This window comes from Periophthalmus magnuspinnatus, chromosome 6, assembly GCF_009829125.3.
Source record: "Periophthalmus magnuspinnatus isolate fPerMag1 chromosome 6, fPerMag1.2.pri, whole genome shotgun sequence".
Lineage (NCBI taxonomy): Eukaryota > Metazoa > Chordata > Actinopteri > Gobiiformes > Gobiidae > Periophthalmus > Periophthalmus magnuspinnatus.
Window position 1 is genome coordinate 1,574,866 of NC_047131.1, and position 24,261 is coordinate 1,599,126.

A 24,261-nucleotide genomic window follows, 5' to 3' on the forward strand; every position below is an offset into this window, starting at 1 on the left:
AACTTGCCTTGCACTGCTTAAAAGAAAAAATCTAATCTGTGAAATGGACAAAAAGTTATAGGTTTGATGCGCCTTATGATCCAAAAAAAGTTCATTTCCAGCACTCTCTTAAACTCAAACTAAAATCATCCAGATTATTTTGTCTTGTAAACTGACCTGGTATCAAGTTGCTAAAAGCTAATGTCGCTCATTTGCCAGGTTCAAAAACGGTTTTGTGTGCAGAATTTAAAAGTGAAACATGGGAGAGGTCTTTCTGCTTTTAATGCTCGGCTGCTTTTGTGGAGTGTTGGTTTGCTAACATGTTTAAAATGAGGGAGCAGCGTGTTTGCTAATGTTTAAAGTGAGGGAGCAGCGTTGGTTTGCTAGCATGTTTAAAGTGAGAGCGCAGCGCTGGTTTGCTAGCATGTTTAAAGTGAGGGAGCAGCGTTGGTTTGCTAACATTTTTAAAGTGAGAGCGCAGCGCTGGTTTGCTAACATGTTTAAAGTGAGAGCGCAGCGCTGGTTTGCTAACATGTTTAAAGTGAGGGAGCAGCGTTGGTTTGCTAACATTTTTAAAGTGAGGGAGCTAACATGTTTAAAGTGAGGGAGCAGCGTTGGTTTGCTAACATTTTTAAAGTGAGAGCGCAGCGCTGGTTTGCTAACATGTTTAAAGTGAGAGCGCAGCGCTGGTTTGCTAACATGTTTAAAGTGAGGGAGCAGCGTTGGTTTGCTAACATTTTTAAAGTGAGGGAGCTAACATGTTTAAAGTGAGGGAGCAGCGTGTTTGCTAATATGTTTAAAGTGAGGGAGCAGCGCTGGTTTGCTAAAATTTTTAAAGTGAGGGAGCTAACATGCTTAAAATGTGAGGGAGCAGTGTTGTTTTGCAACATGTTTAAAGTGAGGGAGCAGTGTTGGTTTTCTAACATATTTAAAATGAGAGCGCAGCGTTGGTTTGCTAACATGTTTAAAGTGAGAGCACAGCGTTGGTTTGCTAACATTTTTAAAGTGAGGGAGTTAACATGTTTAAAATGTGAGAGCGCAGCGTTGGTTTGCTAACATGTTTAAAGTGAGGGAGCAGCACTGGTTTGCTAACATGTTTAAAGTGAGGGAGCAGCGTGTTTGCTAACATGTTTAAAGTGAGGGAGCAGCGTTGGTTTGCTAACATGTTTAAAGTGAGGGAGCAGCGTGTTTGCTAACATGTTTAAAGTGAGGGAGCAGCGTTGGTTTGCTAACATGTTTAGCACAAGGGAGCAGCGTGTTTGCTAACATGTTTAAAGTGAGGGAGCAGCGTTGGTTTGCTAACATGTTTAGCACAAGGGAGCAGCGTGTTTGCTAACATGTTTAAAGTGAGGGAGCAGCGTTGGTTTGCTAACATGTTTAGCACGAGGGAGCAGCGTGTTTGCTAACATGTTTAAAGTGAGGGAGCAGCGTTGGTTTGCTAACATGTTTAGCACAAGGGAGCAGCGTGTTTGCTAACATGTTTAAAGTGAGGGAGCAGCGTTGGTTTGCTAACATGTTTAGCATGAGGGAGCAGCCTGCCCAGAGCTCAGAGCCGTGCTGGGAGCCGAGGGCCGGGGATCAGGACCTTTGTGGCTCAGTCGATGCTCTAATGAAAAAGAGTGAGGCTCGTGTATCGGCGTCCTGTCGGGAGCTGCTCACTGCCTCCTGTGGGACAAACATGTTCTGGCTAATGCGCTCGCTAATGCTCTGGCTAATGCACTGCTGCAGACACTTCTGTTTAACTCATGTTTTTTTACTGTGTTTTATTTTAGATCGCAGACTGGAAAGAAATTCATTAGAATGACTTTTGTTTCTCAGTAAAAGCTAATTTGTTCATTACAGATTTGAAGCCGAGCAGTAAAAGCAAAAAGACCTCTCCATGCGTTTCACTTTTATATTTTGTAGGCCTACATGGAAGAGTTTTCATGGGAAATTAGCGACGTTAGCTTTTAGCAACTTCATCCCCCTAAAATTAAAATAAAATAATTTGTTGTCAAGACAAAATTATCTGGATGATTTTTTTTAGCTAAAATGAGTTGTGTTGAAAATTGACTTTTTTGGATTATAAGGACACATCTTGTATATATATATATATATATATATATATATATATATATATATATATATATATATATATATATATATATATATACAAGATATATATATACAAGATATATACATTTGTTTTCTTTTATCTGAAGCACTTTGGTCAGCTGAAGTTAAACGTGCTATAGAAATAAACGTGACATCTCAAATCATACATATCTTTGGTCAGAGGTTATACAAAATAATTCAGAACTTGTTTACCTTGTTAAAATACACGTTTGCTGCTTCTTCTTCTTGTGACAAAGATTAATGTCAGACTAAAATATATTCATTGATGCGTTTTGAGCCCGGCCTCATTTGAAACATCAGCGAGTACGTGCACGCCTCTTGTCTGAGCTCGTCTCCGCGCTCGCAGCCCGCTCTCATTAGCCGTTAGCGTAGCCGCGGTTGACACGCTGCTAGTTAATGGCGTTAGCGTTTGTAATGGATCACGGAGGTCTGCATAAAACATAGTCAGGAGGAGATTTATGCCTCCGACCCCTGACAGCTCATTTGCATTTTATGTATCGTTAGCTCTCTTCAGTAAACACGAGCACAACAAATGAACGGAGTGGTTACGATCAGGACACATACATTACACAAAGGTCCTGTCCCGTGTAATGAGAGGGGAGGCTGCAGTAAAAACATCATTTTCTGGGTGTATATATTTTGGTAGTTAATTTTACAGCTTCGGCTTATTCTGGGAAATGCCAAGTGCCATGTGGGTTTTGGCCAAGGCTGGATTGCACTAAAACCAGAATATTGTATCTGAGTGAGGCAGCTGGTTAGGAGTCAGAACAGATTATCATATGAGAGCGGATGAGCGAGGAGGAGGAGGAGGGGGGAGAGAGAGGGCTATGTGTGTGTGTGTGTGTGTGTGTGTGTGTGTGTGTGGAGGGGGGGGGGGTTGAACTCACTTCATACATATTTGCAGATGCGACACTATCAAACCGAACTACCAAAGATTCAAGATATTTATTTTATTATAGACATGATTAAAATAAGTTACATTTTTATTTAAGTTCCAGAAAAAATAAAATGTAAAAAAATGTGCCATAAAAAGGCCACATGCAGAAGTGAGATATTTAATCCCAGGTTTGTGCACATACATAAAGATGGGCTGTATTCTGTGTTGTGTATGTGCGAGGGCAGAGGAGCTGCTGGATCATGTTGAGGAGACAGTGTGAGTGCTCTGTGTGTCTCCTGCACACTGCCATCAGCGGGACCACAGCCAGCTCCTGCCTGAGCTCTCAGCGCCCCTACTGGCTGCATGCTGTGCCAATCAAAGAGCAGGGGGCGGGGCCAGGCAGACGGGGGCGTGATGTCACAGTCACATGGATTCTGGTGTGGTCATGCTCGCAGCAGAGAGGCAGAGCTGTGGTGGCCAGCTGCTGCTGAGACAGCAGTGGAAGGCTTTGCTCTGAACACACTCGCTCTCATATGGACTGGAAGCTAAATGATGTTTTTTGTGATTTCAGCGATGAAAGGTAAGAGCAAACTGCATCCATCTCTGCTCCCAGTAACAAGTCGACAAGTGCTGCTATTCACGGACTGCCAACTCCTGGCTTTTCATTTGCATGAGTGTGTGAGGGAGAGAGGGAGAGAGAGAGGGAGGGAGGCTGGGAGCAGCGTCTTCTGACGGCTCCGGCGGCTCCGGGGCTGCTCCGTACATGTGATTGTTCTGAGGTTTAGTGCAGAATACTGAGCTTCTCTGCAGCTGCACAAACCACAGGGGCTGTGGTCGCGCTCGCCTCCACAGCTCCAGCTCACAGCACAAGTTCTACAGCAGAGACACACTAAAGGTCCAGAGGTCGAGGAGGGGGAGTACGTGGTAGTTTGAGCCCAGAGGAGGGGACTGCTGGTCGGGGACGCGTCAGAGCTGCGTGGGGGCTCTGGAGCTCACCTCTCGGAGTATTCTGGAGCATGTGTTTGTTCCACTGACCTATTTTTGGCCTTGGTTTACATGTGTGGCCAGGAGAGTGCCATGGGTGCTCCCAGCGGTGGTGCTGTTGATGTAGTGTGTTAATCCCAGCCTCCCCCTCCATCACAGAGTCATGCATGCACACATGGAGCTGCACATGGAGCCGCGCTGCTCGCCGCTCGCACTCACGCATGCCTGAACTGGATGCTCCGAGCCGGGCTCAGGTGCTCTGCGCTCTGCAACAAAGACACAGCTCTTATTTTACAAACAGGAGCTGCACGAGGATTGTAGAGGTGTTCTTCAAACATCAGGAGAAACACAGGGTCAGACTTTAGAGGCGTTCTTCATCAGGAGAAACACCAGCCTTTTGTTTTTATATGTAAATTGTTGTAATTTAATCAAAAACTTTTTATTATTCTGCCCCATTCTGCTCGTCCACACAACTCTTTACAAAGCAGATTCAGAGTTTTTAATGGTTTATAATGTGTGTATGTGTATTTGCATGTGTGCACGTGTGTGTATGTGTGTGTATATGTGTGCGCTTGCATGTGTGTATGTGTGAGTGTGCACATTCATATATGTGTGTGTGCATGCATATCTGTGCATGTGTGTGTATACATGTGTGTGTGTATGTATGTGTGTGTGTATGTGTGCGCTTGCATGTGTGCATGTGTGAGTGTGCACATGCATGTGTGTATGTGTGACCGTGCACATGCATATGTGTGTGTATGTCTGTGTGTGCGCGTGCATATCTGTACGTGTGTGTTACACAGTGTGCACAGTCATATCAGATATTACCAGGGTTTGTCCAACTTGATAATGTGATGTAAATGAGGCTCCGAGCTCCGGCTCAGGATTTAGGGACAGTGTCAAAAATGAAATTAAAAAGTGAACACGCGGCGCTAAAGAAACTCATCTGAATCTCAGCAGAAGAAGTCATATCTGCCACAGAAACAGATGAACCCAGAGTGACACCGGCTCCTCTGAGGTGATACGGGCTCCTCTGATTCATGTGACTGTGTCTGCTATAGTTCAGTGTAACGACGCCTTTGTTCTGACTCTGACCCGTGTTTAGGTTTTAGTGCAAACTCATATTATAATTTAAAATTATTTTAAAATGAAATCATAAAGAAACAACTTTATCATTTTATGATTCAGTGTTACAGTGTAATGAATAATGCATGGAACTAATGAATATAATAATTATATATATATATATATATATATATATATATATATATATATATATATATATATATATATATATATATATATATATATATATATATATATATATATATATATATATATATATATATATATATATATATATATATATAAACACACAGGGTTTAGTGGTGAAACTTAAGCTCCAAATGAATCAAGGAAAAGATAAATAAAAGATCTACAGCACAATCTTGTATAAAACGTATTTATTTGGGCATTTGAACAAAAACATTATTAATCAGTATTTTTGCTGTTTTGGTTCATGTGTGACACTGGGACATTTGCTCTAAAAGATCACCTTGTATGTCATTATTATTATTATTATTATTATTATTATTATTATTATTATTATTATTATTATTATTATTATTATTATTATTATTATTATTATTATTATTATTATTATTGGGATGGAACGAGACACAATTCCCACAAGATGAGATGCCAGACTGGGTCCATGAGCCCTCTGTAATATTTCTGTAATATTTCTGTAATATATCTGTAATATTTCTGCTACGGCTTGTGACTCTGAGTTTTTTATATTTGGACTGGACAAAAAGGGGTTAACACATAAACAAAATAAAAAATTTCACAAGATCATTGTTCTCATGTGTGCGCCATCTTGTGGCTTTATTGTCTCGCGAGATCTTGTGGCATGAGACCTTGTCCTGTCCCTAATTATAATAAGAAAAATAATTAATAATTATATATATATATATATATATATATATATATATATATATATATATATATATATATATATATATATATATATATATATATATATATATATATATATGTCACAATAAGGTCTTGAAGGTTTTGAGGTTCGATATATCGCTGAAGTAAATATAGACGATAAATGATAATATTGAAACTCATTTCTGTCACTGACACAAAAACCCAAGAGCAGATTTAAACCACGAAAACTATTATAAATCTACAATATTGTTAAAAATTATGAGCTGCAGTAAATAAACAGCAGAATGAAACACTTCAGTCATTAGTTTGAGTCTGTAATGAGTCAGACGAGTTATTAATTAAACCGTTTTTGGCTTAAATCTGGTCATATAGACAAAATGTAACCAAAAATTTCTCAGTATTACAAAGAAAAATACACATGACACTGATCCCAAAATATAGTTCCTTCTTTCATAAACAGACCAGATCTAGTGACTATGGTGACCATAGTGACAGGCTACACACAACAGTGTCCTTCTGTGAGACGCGTGTTAGCATGTTAGCTTGGCTCTGGCCCACTCGTCTCTGTGTGCGGAGCCTCTCATGTTATCACCTCCGCCTCTCATGTAGCTAATTACCAGTAATGGAAACATCCCTCTCATTAGGCCATGCAAATTAGCCAGCCTACTCAGCACTATTAAGATGAAAAATTCCAATTATATAATTAAAGGAAGTTGTTTGATGTGTGTAAAGGTGGAAGTGTCTGCAGTACATGAGATGAGATAAATACATAACACAGATATAACGTACATATATACAGTATATTTAATGAGAGTGTGGAGCTGTGGTGGAGCAGACGGGTGGTGTTGTGATGGTGGCGTTGTAGTCGTGTGTGAGACGTGATCCTCGTCTTTGTGTCTTTGGATCAGAGCGCTGAGCGAGAACGCCTTTGATTCACAAGGCAGTGTACTTTCTTTTATTATATATTCTTTCATAGCCGTTAACGACGACCAGAAGCTTAATTACAGCATTAAACGAGCACTATGGAACTTTTCTGTTGAGGGAGCCGTAACCTGCATATCTCCAGGACCATGTTATTACCTGAAATGTTTCACAGAATAGCATTAAACATATCATTCTCTATGGAAACAAGCAGGCGACGCCACTTGGCCGTGTTATGATCAGATCTGTGGAAACACAAACCTGCTACCTGTAAGAAGTTGCATTTTTACAAGGTATTTTGAGCAAGAAAAAACATTTGCAATTGAATAAAAGCGAGATAGAAGTTGAATTAATGGTATACTATGGAATATTCTTACACCGGGGAGTAAAACTCAAATTCACAGTGGGCCAAAATTAAAAAGTAACTCAATATTTATTGCAAAATTTACTGCACGTGATTTGTAATGTTTAACCTTTTCATATGGAAACAAACCTTAGATTTGCTTAAACACAAAATCTGAAACAACTCAAGATCGATATTACAAAAATATTAGAAATTAAATTTGAAATAAAAGGCACATCAGTAGTATTAATTTCATATTTAAATAAATAAAATAAATTATGTCTCTCTCTGTAGCAATTAATGTGGCTGAGGTGACCAGTAGCTTGGTTGCTAATGAGTGTCAACAGAAGAGGATGGGCGCTTACCGGTCTCGACTGCAGCGTACTAGTAAAGCATTCTGGGATTTATAGTGTTAGTGGTGCATGTGCTATATACCAGCGGGCCAGCTCTAATGGACATTTCAAATTATCTCACAGGCCAAATATAATTACACCGCGGGCCAGATTTGGCCCCTGGGCCTGAGTTTGACATGTCTGTTCTAATAGCATCACCATGGAGACAAGCAGGCAGTAGTACACATTTATGTCTTAAATATGTGATAGTGAAAGTCTGTTACCATTTGCTTCAGCTTCAGTTTCTGTTTTTGTTTCATAATGTGGGCTGTTGGTGTGACAGGGTCTATGCACCAGGGTCAGAAAAGAATACAGAGCTAACGCTAGTAATGCTAACGCTTGTATTTGCTATTTTGTGTTTAATGAGGTATCGAGCGTCTGCAGAGAGGTTTTTGGCGGTGATGACAGGACCCCACTGGACAATTAGCCACAATCTGCTTTTGTTTGTAGTTTGAGTCTCAATCGTTTCACAGCCAAACGATTCTTCTGAATAACGATGCTCTGCTGGGGGACGCCTGCCTCTGCGGGCTCCAAGATACAGACGGAAACAGAGCCAGACACAGATATCAGTCGTGTTTTAATGAGACATGAAGAAAACAGTAGATTATTTATAATTAAAAACTCAACTTGGGTTTTTCTTTACATAATTAAAGGGACTTATTATGTAAAATCAACTTTGCTTTTAACCATTTTATAACAACATGATTCATACATGTGCGAGTAATCCTGTGTTGGCCTGCATTTGACGCTTGAGTGCTCAGAAAAATTTGGTTTTCACCTACCCCCTACCTCCAACCACAGCTCTGTATTTGTTGTTGCTCTTTGAAAAAAAAGAAAAAACGCGTAATACATATAAGGTTGAAAAACGTCACATGGGATGTCTGAGTCCTGCAGTTCTGAATAGAGTCAGAGAACCTGTTTCTGTTATTAAGCCATTTTAATTCAAAACTTCAACTTATTATGAACAAAATGTAAGTAAGTAAACAAAAAGACAGTAATTAATAAACAGTAGAATGAAAAAAGTGACTTATTCAACCTTCTACAGCTCAAATCTTACATTTTTACAATTAAAATAACAAAAATCTCTTCATTATTGCAAAGAAAAATCTCCACAATAAATATTAAGATTGGACTTTCAGCTCTTTTGTGGAATCTCAATCTTTTGGCTCGATTCATTCAGCGTTAATCAGGATGAAAATGCACGCAAATTAGAAAGAAAAAGACTCGGATCTTTTCAAAACTGAGATTCGGTTCCATCCTTTTACCTTAAGGAGCCGCTCAAAGAAGCCAACTCGTTCCTATACGCCACATCACTAGTGACAGGCCTCGTTTCAAATTAAAAAGGTAGTACACCTTCCCAAAAAGGTGTTACACTGTTCTGCTTCTCGTTGGCTTCTCATTGGCTTTTCATTGGCTCTCTGGTCAGGTACGGCTCCTCATTGGCTCCCCCAGCTCCGGTCTCGTTCTGCACTTGACTTTCTGCATGCGTTCCAAGAGGCACTTATAGAAGCTTTGAAGTGTCTCTTCCTGATGCAGCATTTATCTGCAGACGGACCACTTTCTCTGCACCAGCTCACAATCTCTGCAGAGCTCACGGTTTAACTCTTAATGTTTTTTGTTTTGTTTTTTTTACAAATGTGTTTTATTGTTTTGTATTGCCAAACAAAAGTCTCTAACTGCTGTGTTTCGTTGTTGTCTTTTGGGGCAGAGAAGTTGGTGAAGTTGTGTCGTCTTGTACTTTGATTCGGCCTGTGTTTCTGAGCAGTGCCGGCTCTTCCTGCTTGTGCCTCCGGGGGGCAGTCCATTGGCTTTTTGAAGTTGCATCAAAGAGGAAATGGGGGAGAAAAAGCATTATTGATTTTGCGTTTTGTCTGACTCAAAGGCCGAGGACAGAGCAGAGGCAGCGGGTCTCTGGAGGTGAGCCCAGAGAAGAGAGAGGAGAGGGCTCCAAGCAACTCCAGAGTGGTCAGAGACTGGAGTTCATAGAGAAAAATAAAACAGGCCAGCGAAGTACTGTAAAGGTTTAAATCACTCTATTGTGCTTGCTTATGGTTCTCATCTCTTACCCCTGTGGATAATTATGTTATAATTTACATATTTTAAATCACAATATTCATCTAAAACGACTTAATAAAAGAAACAAGTCCGCTAACTTCTGCGTTAGAAAACTGCGGTGTCCAATGGGAGCTGACGTCATCACAGCAAACCGCCGCATGCTGTTAGCGCCCCCTATGGACAGATGCACATCACAATAGAGCAACACAATTTTTTACATATGTACCAAACTGACGCTGAGTTTCACCAATTAAGAAAATAAAACTGTAGAAGGAAGTGTGTACATCACAGTGGGCGTGTACCAGTGGAGGTTAAATGGGGTAGATCAGCAAAATGGTGTCTTGAAAATAGTGGATTAAACATGAATCACTCCATATACAACTTCACAGGCTCAATGAGAATAAACGCCAAGAACATGGATAAAGATCTGAAAAGAACAGTTTGAAGAACATGGTGGATTTAAAGCAATGCCTCAATAGGCTCATGTTATGGTATTGTTATGGTTGATATGGTTCAAAGTATAGAGCAGTTATAACCAGAAGTCTGATTCCAGCGCTGGACAGGTCAATACTGCTACTTGTACCAATATAATTTGTGAGTGGTGAGAGGCTATTGGCATAGAAAGTCACTTTATCACCCCCTTGTGTTCAGACAGAATAAATACAGGTCTGGTACCTGAGATTCCTGAATGATTCCATAGAAATAAAAATTGCAAAAATTGCGAATGAACTCCTCATTAGTTAAGTGATGAACGCTGTGCTGGGTGTGGGTGTGGGTGATCGCTGTGCCGGGTGTGGGTGATCGCTGTGCCGGGTGTGGGTGATCGCTGTGCCGGGTGTGGGTCAACGCTGTGCCGGGTGTGAGTAAAGGCTGTGCTGGGTGTACACTGAGCTGGGTGTAGGTGATCACTGAGCAGGGTGCGGGTGAACGCTGTGCCAGGTGGAGGTGAACGCTGTGCTGGATGTGGGTGAGGTGTAGGAGTTAGAAGCTGATGGGAGGAGAGGTCAGAGGTCACTTCCTGCTCTCACGGCCTTGTACTCTAGGCGGCTTCATGATCCTGGAGCCTCAAAGAGGAACAAAGAGGAGAAAAGATCGGTGTGTGGAATTTAGATGAGACGAGGGAACGGCGGCTCTCTGAAAGGTCGTCGCCACACGCCTTCTGCTGATTACAGGGGGGAGGGGGGGGGGGGGTTGATTACACGTCCCAGCAGAGGCCATTAGGCTTCTGTTCTTCTTCATTCAGAATAGTCAAGTGCAAACAATGAGCGACTCCCTCCTGAGCACTAGGGGGTGCTCTCCAGACACACAGATGAACAACTGTACTCCACACTTCAACACAAGCTAAACTTTGTGTTTTTCCTGCTCTGATTGCCATGAGGCGATGGAACGTAAAGCTCCCAGAGGAGCAGCATGTGCCGGAGTGAAACTTCCTCTCAAGGTTAGACCAGAACATCTGAGACGCTCGAGTTTATCATAAATAACAAAGAGAAACAGCCAAAAGAGCCAGAGTGATTTTATGCACATGCATTCATTTGAAATAAAAGAAATGCTGCTTCAGTCCTAATTACAAAGATCAAAGCCCAGAATGTGCAAAGCAATGAACCCCTCCAACGGCTCAGAACACGAATCATGAGATAATGAAACCACGGCCAGTTTAGATGCAGCTTTTCTGTTTGAAATCATCTCACCAAAATAAAATGCTCTATATTTCACACAGAATAAAATGTTCTATATAACAACACAACTTAGCCTCTCTGGGTCAGGAGACGACAGGTCAGGAGGCAACAGGGTCCACTTTTCTCTTACATCAGGATGGTGTTTTGTCCCAGTGCCAGTGTGCTGCCAGACATGCTCTCAAAGTTTAGAGGTAAAAACATGAGAGCACCAGAGAAAGAAGGGAACTTTTGTTCCATTCTTGTTGTAGCTAAACGCAGCGCCATCTTGTGCCAGTGTTGCATGGCCTCTCCTGTAAGTCTCATTCACACAGCAGACATCCACAGTTGGAGCGCTGCTCGAGCCTGAGAGCTCCTTGACCCATCTGAGCACTGCCCCCCTCACGCCCCCCTCCTACATCCCCCGCACCCCGCCCACCCGCCCCCCTGCCCCGCTGCACCCTGTCATTATCTGATTGCTGCTGATGAGTTTACCGCTGTCACGCTGAGGCAGAGGTGTGCGCCCGGCCCCTCCCTCAGAGCTGATGAAGAGGCCGTACATGAGCATCTGGCACTCATCCTCGCTCTCCTCGTAGAAGCTTTGGGCTCGTTCTGTTGTTTTTGAGGTAGTTTTTGGCGTGGTGTTGGCTGCGTTCCCCTGGGCCTCTGCTTTCTGGATGAGAGCGCTCGTACTGCTGAGCACAGGTCCTTGTCAACCTGCTCAGCTCCGCCTCCGTCCGACTCTACAGCAGCGGCGGCGGAGTCAGCACGAGCACGTTCTTACAGACGCCGAGTACAACGAGAGAAAGGAGAATTACTGCTGTCTGATTATAAATGTTTTTATCGCACTTTACCTCAGGACACAGTGTCATGTGATCAGAGCTGGACCCGTTTCAGCCTTTGTTTCATAAAAGGGAAGATGAGGTTTCATTTCAGACTTGTTTGGCTTATTCAGTTTATCTTATTTACCCCACGTCATTCTGCACAAACTCGCAAATCTACAAGTTGCTTTGTACAGTGAAGAACTTTGGTGCCAGAAACCCGACAGCTCAGTGATGTAGTAAAAAATGAAAAAAAAAAAAAAAATCTCCTTTTTTCTATACACTGATAGTGAAGAGGATAAGATGAGGAGCTGAGGTGGCTGCTAGTTTTGCTGCTGTGATAGTAATCAGCAAGCATTGTTTTGTGTGTACTTAAAAGTGGTTAAAGTTCAACTTAATTTTAAAATAAGAAGCAAATATTCTGTCTTTTGAATTCTCCAGCCAATCATCTGTCAGCAAAAGCAGGAGTGACTTTTTATGGCAGTTATTAAAAGTATGTATTGTTAATGTTCAGAAAATTAATATTGAAATTCATTTTGTCTTTAGCACATTATCAAATTGAATTAAAATTGTTCCATATATATATATAAAAAAAATAAAAATAAAAAATTGTGACTTTTGTTATATCTAAGAACCCCCCTAATCCTGCAGCCTCATTTGGACCAAACAGAGCCCCGATATGAGCCTCTGTCCTGTCCTCGCTGCCATGTTCCACAGCGTCAGGGAAATTGAAACAAATGGTTTGAGTGGAGCAGTGTTCTGGTTTCAGTCTGAAACAGTCTCATAGTGTGTAAGAGTCTCGTTGTGTTTAAGAGTCTCGTTGTGTTTAAGAGTCTCGTTGTGTTTAAGAGTCTCGTGTGTAAGAGTCTCGTTATGTTTAAGAGTCTCGTGTGTAAGATCTCATTGTGTGTAAGAGTCTCGTTGTGTGTAAGAGTCTCGTTGTGTGTAAGAGTCTTGTGTGTAAGAGTCTCGTTGTGTTTAAGAGTCTCGTTGTGTTTAAGAGCCTCATTGTGTTTTAGAGTCTCGTATGTAAGAGTCTTGTGTGTAAGAGTCTCATTGTGTTTAAGAGTCTCGTGTGTAAGAGTCTCGTTATGTTTAAGAGTCTCGTGTTTAAGTGTCTTGTTGTGTTTTAGAGTCTTGTGTGTAAGAGTCTCATTGTGTTTAAGAGTCTCGTGTGTAAGAGTCTCGTTATGTTTAAGAGTCTCGTGTTTAAGTGTCTTGTTGTGTTTTAGAGTCTTGTGTGTAAGAGTCTCATTGTGTGTAAGAGTCTCGTTGTGTGTAAGAGTCTCATGTGTAAGATCTCATTGTGTGTAAGAGTCTCGTTGTGTGTAAGAGTCTCGTTGTGTTTAAGAGTCTCGTTGTGTTTAAGAGCCTCATTGTGTTTTAGAGTCTCGTATGTAAGAGTCTCGTTATGTTTAAAAGTTTCGTTGTGTTTAAGAGTCTCGTTGTGCTTAAGAGTCTTGTTGTGTTTAAGACTCTCGTTGTGTTCGGGCATCAGTCTCGTTGTGTTCTGGCATCAGTCTCGTTGTGTTCTGGCATCAGTCTCGTTGTGTTCTGGTGTCAGAGTCTCGTGTTCCGGTGTCATTCTTGGTGTGTTCTGGTGTCAGAGTCTCGTTGTGTTCCGGTGTCATTCTCGTCATGTTCTGGCATCAGTCTCGCTATGTTCTGGTGTCAGCCTATAAGAGCGTTGTCGTGTTCAGTGGATTTGTGTCACTGTAAAACAAACTCAACGCGGCGCCTTTATTTGCTCGCAGCGTTCTGTCACTTCCGAATCCAAAGCAGTCGGCGTTAAGTTGGGATTCTGTCAATATCTGTGTGGGGAAAAGCTGCTTTAAGGCGTTTAATGTGATGTTGTTGTTGCTACAGCGCAGAGCCGGGCCCAGACCCCACTCTCACAATTACCTCCGCCACACGAGCACAGGCCACACAGCACAAAGAGAGAAAGAAAGAGAGAATGCAGTTTAATGGTAGTTTTCAGATTGTAGAATGTGATGACGTCATACTCCCCGTTCCCTATTGTTTACATTGTATTTTCATAAACTAAATGCACAAATGTTGAACCTGATCCTTTCTATAGTGATTAGACCGAAGAACGCACAATATTACAACAAAAATCAGCATTTGATATAATAATATTCATTTTAGCTGTCCTACATCTGAAACTGAGCAATTACAGCCAACGTTTAGTGTCTTATAAAGTACAGCAGTGATGAGGAGCTTAGCTGAACATTTCTTTAACATGTAGAAAATCAAATGCTTCTGCAGCCTGAGGTAAAACTGCCTCAGGTAAAACGCCACTCTCTCCCAACAGTTTTTTTTTTTTTTCTCAAACTTGGCAAATTAATATGTTCTAATTGAAGTTAAATGCATGAACATCTAATGAGTACTTGGTTTGTGTTGAACTGCATCAGCACCACATTCAAACTAACAACGACACAAACAAAACCAGACAAAATGATAATAAATGGTACAGATTTAATAAACATTTATGAGCTCATGGGCTAAATCAATTTGTGCTTAGAATAGGACAGCATTAAGGAAGGGTTTTTGTGCCCGAGCTCTGATGACAGTAACACACTTTGTAAAACTCCAACATCGCAACATTTTAGCCACAGTATATAGTATCAGTGTTATAAACCTAGACCTAGTAATGTTATAAACCTAAACCTGTCATTTTGACTTTCAATATACAGTTGTCCCTCGCTATATTGCGGTTCATCTTTTGTGACCTCGCTGTTTCATGGATTTTTTAAAATGCAATTTTACATGTTTTTTTTACAGTGTATGAACGTGCATCGTGTTCTGCGTCCTGATTCGCTAAGGCAGGGATGTCAAACTCACAAATTCACAGTGGGCCAAAATTAAAAACTGAGACAAATTGACCAAACTCAGTATTTATTTAAAAAATCACTGCATCTGATACGTAGTGTTTAACCTTTCCATGTGAAGTTTAATTTTGCTGAAACTCAACAACTCAAACTTGATATTACAAACATATGAGAAATAAAGACACATCAGTAGTATTTATTTCATATTTAAATAAATAAAATGTATTATGTCTCTCTCTGCAGCCTTTCAAGTTCCTTTTAAAGTAAATATTTTTTTAAAATAAGCCAACAACAACAACAAAAAAATAATAATAATATCATTCACTGAAAATTCAACTTTCAAACTTTTAACAGTCCATGCCTTGAAGTAGAAAAAGTGCATAGAGAAAACTTTATATTCAAGCTCAGTTTGCTGCATTTGGATTTACTCTACTCTGGTCTCAACTGCACACCAAAGCAAAGCATTCTGGGATTTGTAGTATGAGTGGTGCATGTTTTATATACCAGCAGGTCAGCACTAATGCACATTGGATATAATCTCACGGGCCAAATATAATTACACCACGGGCCAGTTTGACATATGTGGACTAAAGGCCTGTAGACCATTGTCCATCAGTCTCCTCCGTGCCGTGTCTCCTGTACAGTACAGAATGTGTTCAGACAAATTTACATAAATGTTGGATCGACATTACAGTGGAGCGACACCAAGACGAAGAGGCACAGTCAGAGGAACTGTGAAATACACCTGAGTCACTATTAATGAATTAAACAAGAGAGAAATGTAAGAAAATGTTAATGCCTGTCTGAGAAAAGTGTATAAAGTGTGTGGTGAGGGGTTTTACACCTGCAAAACATATAGAATAATTGTTAAAAATAAAGCTGACTACTTCGGACACTTTATTTTTGAAGAAAATAAAGACGATAAATGATAATATTGAATGCTTTGATACTCGTGGTTGAATTCCAAATATGGAACTTGGCTCCAAATTGTCCCCTATAACTGCTCTAGCCTCAATGAGATTCATTTGACTGAAGCTGAACGCTGTGGATGATTTCACACTCACTTAGTCTACTTTATACAGTCTGTGGATGAAATGGACAAAATTCTAAATAATAATAATAATAATAATAATAATAATAATAATAATAATAACAATAATAATAATAATAATAAGGGGCTGTTTGGCTCGGGAGTTGGATTTTGGACACATCACCAGGTCTCTGTCTCTGCTTTCATCTCTGAGCTCCCCCCTCTGCTACTGGGATTATTATAATTTATACAAGTGGGATTTTTTTTCTTCCTTTTCAGCAGTTTTGGGTAAACATGGCCGACATCGGGGGCCAACAGTGTTCTCAATTAGCCTTTCTCATTAGCACGGCAAGCTAATTAATACGCAGCCGATAAATAGGAGGAGATAGACAGCGCTGTCTTCTGCTGTGTGCTTCCGAGTGTGAGAAAAAGAGTGCGATCGATCGGGCTCAGGGTGAAATGCTTTGAAGATGCTCCGACGCTGATGAGCGACGCCTTAATCGATTAAACAAATGTGGATTATGTATTTTTTTATACCAGATGCCCTCCCTGTTACAGCTGGCCTAGACTGTAATTAGGCAACAGAGGGCGGTGTCTTACTCCAGGAGATGACATGTGATTGTGTTGGGACTAAACTGGTAATCCTCCAGTTCACAGGCACATGCTTAACGGGATACACCGTTGCCACACTCAAAACTCCAAATACTTAGGAGCTTGACACTAATATTATTGAAAAATTAGGAGAATTACGGAGGAGGCCCCGGGGTAGACCCAGGACTCACTGGAGGGACGATGTCTCTCGACTGGCCTGGGAATGCCGTGGGGTCCCACCAGAGGAGCTGGAGGAAGTGTCTGGGGTGACGGAGGCCTTGGAGTCCCTGCTTAGACTGAGGCCCCCCGTGACCCCGGGTAAGAGGAAGAACATGGATGGATAGAATAATAGATAAATAATAGATAGAATAATAGATAATAACAATAGATAGAATAATTTGACTGTCTGTATTATTGCCATGTGCTTATATATATATATATATATATTTTATATCGAGCAAAAGACGAAGTTTAAATCTGTCACTGAACAAAAGACGTTTGGCTGCTCTTTCAAGACGTTTCTTCAGCTCAGGTCAGATTACTGGTATAGAGCAAAACCATTTTTAAATGAATCACGGCTATTAGCCATTTGCAGTTGTCTGTATGTGTGTGTGTATGCATATGCATGTGTGTGTATGCATATGTGCGTGTGTGTGTATGCATGTGTGTGTATGCATATGTGTGTGTGTGTATGCATATGTGAGTGTATGTGTGTGTGTGTATGCATATGCGTGTGTATGTGTATGCATATGGGCGTGTGTGTGTATGCATATGTGAGTGTATGTGTGTGTATGCATATGTGTGTGTGTGTGTATGCATATACGTGTGTCTGTGTAGTGGTATGTAGGCCTATGTATGTGCATATACACATGTGTGTATATGTACATATGTCTATGCTTGTATATACATTTACATACACCCATATATTTCTCCCAATTTTAATGTGTTGATTTTATTTTATTCTGTTTGTTTGGTTTTATTTTGTCTGTCCCTTTGTTATTGATATTTCTACTCTTATTATTATTATTATTATTATTATTATTATTATTATTATTATTATTATTATTATTAATAATAATAATAATAATAATAATAATAATAATAATAATAATAATAATAATGCACAATTATTATTATTTTTATTATTATTATAACAGCTAGGGATGGAGCGATTTCATACTGACAAATTTACGAGATCAGATATCGACTTCCAAATATCGGTTCAGTCGTTAAGCTGTTTAGACATTTAAACTGATGTATTGAGACTATTTAAAGGTCGAGTTGCCCAGAATGTTTGAACTTTTATTTTACACAAAGTTGTTCTGTCGTTACTTGAGAGAAAGAGAACAGCTGCATAACACAATGGGAGCAGTCTGTCTTATTTTATATTAGTTTAAAGTAAATAAATGCTGTTTTTAGTCTCTGCTCTGGGATCGATTGGTATCGAAAATTGGGCCTAGTATCAGTATCGGGACTGAAAAAGCTGGAGCTGGAATAGTCAAAATTTGCGATGAGGTGTGATTTCTTTTTTTTTTTTAGTTTTTTTGTATTAATACCTGCTCATGTTTTCTATAGTTCACTCTGTGTCTGTTTGTGGAGTCATTTCACAGCGTTATTGTGATTACTGTGATTATGATTTCATTTTGGTATTATTCCGTTAGTATTACTTCGCACTTGTTTTGCCTATGGTCCGTTTGATGAGTGAATGCTTTAAACAGAGCGTTTGGCTGTTTGTTCCCTGCCCCTCCGCTGTTTTTCTCCCGTTTGGGCCGTATGTTTGTGAGTTGCTGTTACAATCGTCCTCCCCCCACACAAACCTCCAACAGTGAAGGGTCTATTTTTAAATTTCTAATTCCAGAGCGTGCTTCCTCATCACAGAAGCACCAGAATTAGTGTTGCATTCATCTCACATCAGTGAAACAGAGGCGGGTCATGTGACTGTGGAGTAACGGCCCACGTATCAGTTTGGATTTGAAGCTTCAAACATCAGCGGCTGCTTAAACCTCTCCCATCTCCCACTCGCTCCCATTTCATTCATTTACGTTGATTCAAAGCAAATAAATGAGCTTTAAAGGTGCACTGTGGAACTTTTCTGGTGGAGAGTCTGCTATGTTGTATGTGTATGTAAATATTTGTTCTGAATGTTCCACGATATGGCATTAAACATGTTGCTTTCATTCAAATACTGGTGTTTTTATTGTTATTACTGTGGGGTCACGTTTTCGTAGCTCTGATTTATAACTTGGTTTAGTAGCGTCTCCATGGAGATAGACGAGTTTAATCTCAAACACAGAATATTAAGGTAAAGCAGTGACAGCAGGGAGACAAGCAGCTGGACCCTCCTCCCCCCAGCAGAAAAGTTACATGGTGCAGCTTTAATATTCATTTCATTTAAAATATTTCATATATATATAAATATATACACACACACACACACCCACACACCCCCCCACACACCCCCACATATATATACATACATACATACATACATACATACATACATACATACATACATACATACATACATACATACATACATACATACATACCAAAACTAACAGCATATTTGTTAACGGAGCAAAAATAAATATTGTAACAGACAAAGTACCTAGGGATTCATTTGGACCAGACTTTGTCTTTCAAAAAATAATTAAAAAAGTACGCAACTCAATCCAATACAACATCCCATCAATAAGACACATGAAAAACATCCTGACAGTAGAGGGCGCTCTCACATATTTCAGTGCCATGATGATCCCACACATGACCTACTGTGTGTCCTGCTCAGGCCAGTGAGATCAGCTCAAACCTCTCAGATCCATCTACAATCAGACATTAAGGGCACTCGATAAAAAAAAACCCTTCATTATCACCACTGTAATATCCTAAGCAAATATAAAATGTACAGTTACGACTATTTAATTTTTTATTCAAATCTAAGAAATTTATTCTAAATTATTAATAATGCAGCTCCACTTACTTGATTAAATTATAAAAGTTTGTTCCAAACAAACCCCCTGATCCACTCGGTCTCTATGAACCCAAACTTCACAGGTCCAAACAGATCCTGGGCCTTTGCTCTGTCGCCTTTTCACTTCAAACCACGAGACAGAGAATCAACTCCAGACTCTGAAACTGTCTGCAGATTTGAACAGTTTTACTAGAAATTTGAAAAAGTACATTTAAGATAATCAAATGTGTCCACATCAGTCTAGTTCATTTATACTGTTCTGTCTCACTGTAAAAACCTGCGTATAATGATTTTTTTTTTTTAAATTGGACAGTATAAACATCATGTACTGGACATGTATTGTATTTTCTTGCTAATGTCAATGATGAACTGTTAGTCTTATAATGTAATCATATTGAATTGTGTGTTTTAATGTGGATTCACCTGCCCAGGGACTGCACATGGAAAGTAGCAGGAGCTAAATCTGGTACAAATCATCTCTTCTTTTGTCAGATTAATGAATTTGTACATGGTCCCTGACAAATAAAGAATAAAGAACGACAAAGGAAACAAAGAAAAATAGAACTAGCCAGTAGGCCCATTAAGGCTGAAACTGTAAACAATAGCTGTCTACAGTTTCAGTGTAGTTAGTAAGAAGCTTCTTGGATGAGCAACCAAACGTCTTCACTCCTACAACTTTTTGTCCAGTGACAGATTTAACTTTGACTTTTACCTCAAAACCTAAACGTGCTGGAGCCGTGTTTTTTTCTGCATCACTTCTTTAAGAACATTTTAGTTTTATAATTTCCAGACTGGTATATTCTGATCTTCATAATGCTCCGTGACATCAGGTGAGCTGCAGTGAGCTGTTCTTCCTCTGACGGAGCCTCTGTTTGCCATCTACATATATACACACATATATACACATATATATGTTTGCATTAGTTGTATAGGGTCAGGATGCTGTTTGTCACATGTGCTGATGCAGCACTCGGCCCTGGCCCTGGGTCCAGTCCTTCCTCTCGCATCACATCATCATCATCATCATCATCATCATCATCACCACCATCACCACCCAAACTGCTGCGCCTGCCCCTTCACACTGCTCTGCTGACTCAAGCCGTCACAGGCACTCTCCTTTCACCTGCCCCTCTCTCTCTTTTCACCTGCCCCTCTCTCTCTTTTCACCTGCCCCTCTCTCTTTTCACCTGCCCCTCTCTCTCTTTTCACCTGCCCCTCTCTCTCTTCTTTCACCTACTCCTCTCTCTCTTCTTTCACCTGCTCCTCTCTCTCATTTCATCTGCCCCTCTCTCTCTTCTTTCACCTACTCCTCTCTCTCTTCTTTCACCTACTCCTCTCTCTCTTCTTTCACCTGCTCCTCTCTCTCATTTCATCTGCCCCTCTCTCTCTTCTTTCACTTGGTCCTATCTCTTCTTTCACCTGCCCCTCTCTCTCATTTCATCTGCCCCACTCTCTCTCTTCTTTCACTTGCTCCCCTCTCTCTTCTTTCACTTGCTCCTCTCTTTTCATCTGCCACCCTCTCTTCTTTCACCTGCCCTTCTCTCTCATTTCATCTGAACCTCTCTCTCTTCTTTCACTTGCTCCTCTTTCTCATTTCATCTGCCCCTCTCTCTCTTCTTTCACTTGCTCCTCTCTCTTTTCACCAGCTCCTCTCTCTTCTTTCACCTGCTTGTCTCTCTCTTTTCACCTGCCTTCTTCTTCTCCTCCTTCTTCTCCTTCTTCTTCTTCTCCTTCTCTTCCTCCTCCTTCTCTTTCTCCTTCTCCTTCTCCTCCTTCTTCTTCTCCTTCTCCTTCTTCTCCTTCTTCTTCTCCTCCTTCTTCTTCTCCTTCTCCTTCTTCTTCTTCTTCTCCTTCTCCTTCTTCTTCTTCTCCTTCTCCATATCCACAGCTATACCTGGTCCAGTGTTCTGACACTAAATGACCCTGACCGCTCTCAGTCATGTGACCACGTTTGTTCATTTCCGCAGCTGTCAGATGATGTTGACGCGCTCAGAGTGGTCAAGCTAACCGCGCTAACTGTGCTAGCATCAGACAAACTTGATACAAATAGAAGGAGTGAGCCGCATACTCACAGATCTATGGTCAGGGGCTGAGGGTGAGCTGCTTCAGTCCAGTTCGGTCTCTGGAGTCCTGTGTCCATCTCAGACCCAGTCCTATGTCCAGCTCAGACCCGGTCCTGTGTCCAGCTCAGACCCGGTCCTGTGTCCAGCTCTGGTCAGACCCAGTGAGCCGGCGCATGCACATTTTGCAGGAGAACGCCTGAGAATCTTAATGCTGTGATTAAAGTTTCATATAAAATTGAGGAAACTGCTGCTTTTACAAAATGTGGTGCAGATATGAGTCATGAGTCTGAATGAAAACACGATGGAACGGCGTGGTGGAACGGCGTGGTGGAACGGCGTGGTGGAACGGCGTGGTGGAACGGCGTGGTGGAACAACACGCTGGAACGATATGGTGGAACGACATGCTGGAACGACACGCTGGAATGACACGGTGGAACGACACTCTGGAACGATATGGTGGAACGACATGCTGGAACGACACGATGGAACGACACGGTGGAATGACACGCTGGAACGACACGCAGGAACGACACGCTGGAACGACATGATGGAACGACATGCTGGAACGATACGGTGGAACGACACGCTGGAACGACAAGGTGGAACGACACGGTGGAACGACAAGGTGGAACGACATGCTGGAACGGCATGGAGGATCGAAATGTGATATTTCCAGTTCTTGTTTATGTTTCATATAAAATGTTATTTATATCAATATTTGTATTTCTTTATATCTGTTCTCCTCTGTAATGTCCTGACAAACCAGGGGTGGCAGTGCTTCAGCTGGTAGAGCGTTTGTCCACTGATTTGAAGGTTCTCAACACTTAGGACTGAACTGAATGACAGAAGCAGACATAATGCACTCTCTGTCCTGCACCTGATCTGACACTCCCTCTCTTTGGTTGGACATGTACCTGTACACCTCACCTGTGTTTGCCCTTCACCTGCCACTCCCTCTCTCCTTTCTCCTGTCTCTCTCTCACTCTGTCCTTTCTCCTGCCGCTCTTTCACTTTCTCCTTTCACCTGCCTCTCTCTCACTCTCTCCTTTCACCAGCCGCTCTCTCATTCTCTCCTTTCACCTGCGTCTCTCTCACTCCCTCCTTTCACCTGCCTCTCTCTCACTCTCTCCTTTCACCAGCTGCTCTCTCACTCTCTCATTTTACCTGCCTCTCTCTCACTCTCTCCTTTCACCTCTCTCTTTCTCACTCTCTCCTTTCACCAGCCTCTCTCTCACTCTCTCCTTTCACCAGCCTCTCTCTCACTCTCTCTTTTCACCTGCGTCTCTCTCACTCTCTCCTTTCACCTCCCTCTCTCTCACTCTCTCCTTTCACCTGCCTCTTTCTCACTCTCTCCTTTCACCAGCCTCTCTCTCACTCTCTCCTTTCACCAGCCTCTCTCTCACTCTCTCTTTTCACCTGCGTCTCTCTCACTCTCTCCTTTCACCTGCCTCTCTCTCACTCTCTCTGTTCACCTGTCTCTCTCTCACTCTCTCCTTTCACCTGCCTCTCTCTCACTCTCTCCTTTCACCTGCCTCTCTCTCACTCTCTCCTTTCACCAGCCGCTCTCTCACTTTCTCCTTTCACCTGCCTCTCTCTCACTCTTTCCTTTCACCTCCCTCTCTCTCACTCTCTCCCTTCACCTTATTCTATTTTTCTCAAACCATTTTCTTCATTAGGGTCTAAATACCTCCATTCGGTGGCGTCTCCATCACTTCTGGCCTGGAGGCATTCAGATAATCGTGCGTTGTGATTGGTTGGTGTGACCGGGGGGAGGTGTTCTCATTGGCTTGTGTGGCCGGGGGGAGGCGTTCTCTCGTTCTTTTGCATGAGCTATTATCTGAGTATTGCACATTGTTGGAGCTGCAGCCGCTCAGAGGAGGAGGAGGAGGAGGAGGAGGAGGAGGAGGAGGAGGAGGAGTCTTTGTGAGCTGCGCCTTTAAACTCAGGACAGTGATTTTATATTGTGTTCTATACAGCAGAAGCATTGGACTCACAGACACAAAAACATTAAAAACTACCCTCAACTGTATCTAAAATTAAACTAAAAAAGCAATTTGGATGAATAAAATTATATCCTCTGTAAAAACATTTATAAAACCACCTTATCCCATAACTGAGACCTTTGTCTCACAATGCACAGAGCTTGTATTTTTTTCCCAAATATCAATGCATCTCAGTAAAAAAAATACATAAATATAAAATAAATGATTGTAATTATATATGTTTTGGTGTAACCCCTCAGTCGTCCAGGTGGATCCAGAGCAAACGTAAACTTGAGTTCCATCTTTATGTCTCGACCCCCCTCAAACCAATAATAATAATAATAATAATAATAATAATAATAATAATAATAATAATAATAATAATAATAATAATAATAATAATAATAATAATAATAATAATAATAACAGGCTCAGAACTATATTTGATAGAACTGATTAAATGAAATTGATGAATGGAAAATACCTTTATATTGAGAAGACTCTATTTAGTGTATTTTAAGCTTAAACCATCTCAATTTGATCACAGAAATCACTTGACTTGTTGACCAAAAAATATTATTATTAATATTAATATATATATTTAAATATCAGCATTGTGTGGTGATTAAAAAAATGTTTGTTTTTGCCTCAAAATTATATGTTCATTAAAAAAAGTTTCAAAATTATATGTAAAATA

The 24,261-nt window shown here is 40.9% G+C and overlaps 1 protein-coding gene across 2 annotated transcripts in view; it reads left to right on the forward strand.

The window, feature by feature from the left end:
- Positions 1–24,261, forward strand: part of roraa (RAR-related orphan receptor A, paralog a) — a 245,173-nt gene that overhangs the window by 183,154 nt on the left and 37,758 nt on the right. Inside the window, exon 1 of one of the 2 annotated variants that reach the window (XM_033967474.2) lies at positions 3,436–3,551. The exons of the other annotated variant lie outside the window; for it this stretch is intronic. Coding sequence (XP_033823365.1) covers positions 3,521–3,551 — 31 coding nt within the window. The 5' untranslated portion in view covers positions 3,436–3,520. Of the gene's footprint in view, positions 1–3,435; positions 3,552–24,261 lie in introns of those variants that run through there. 2 annotated transcript variants of the gene reach the window in all.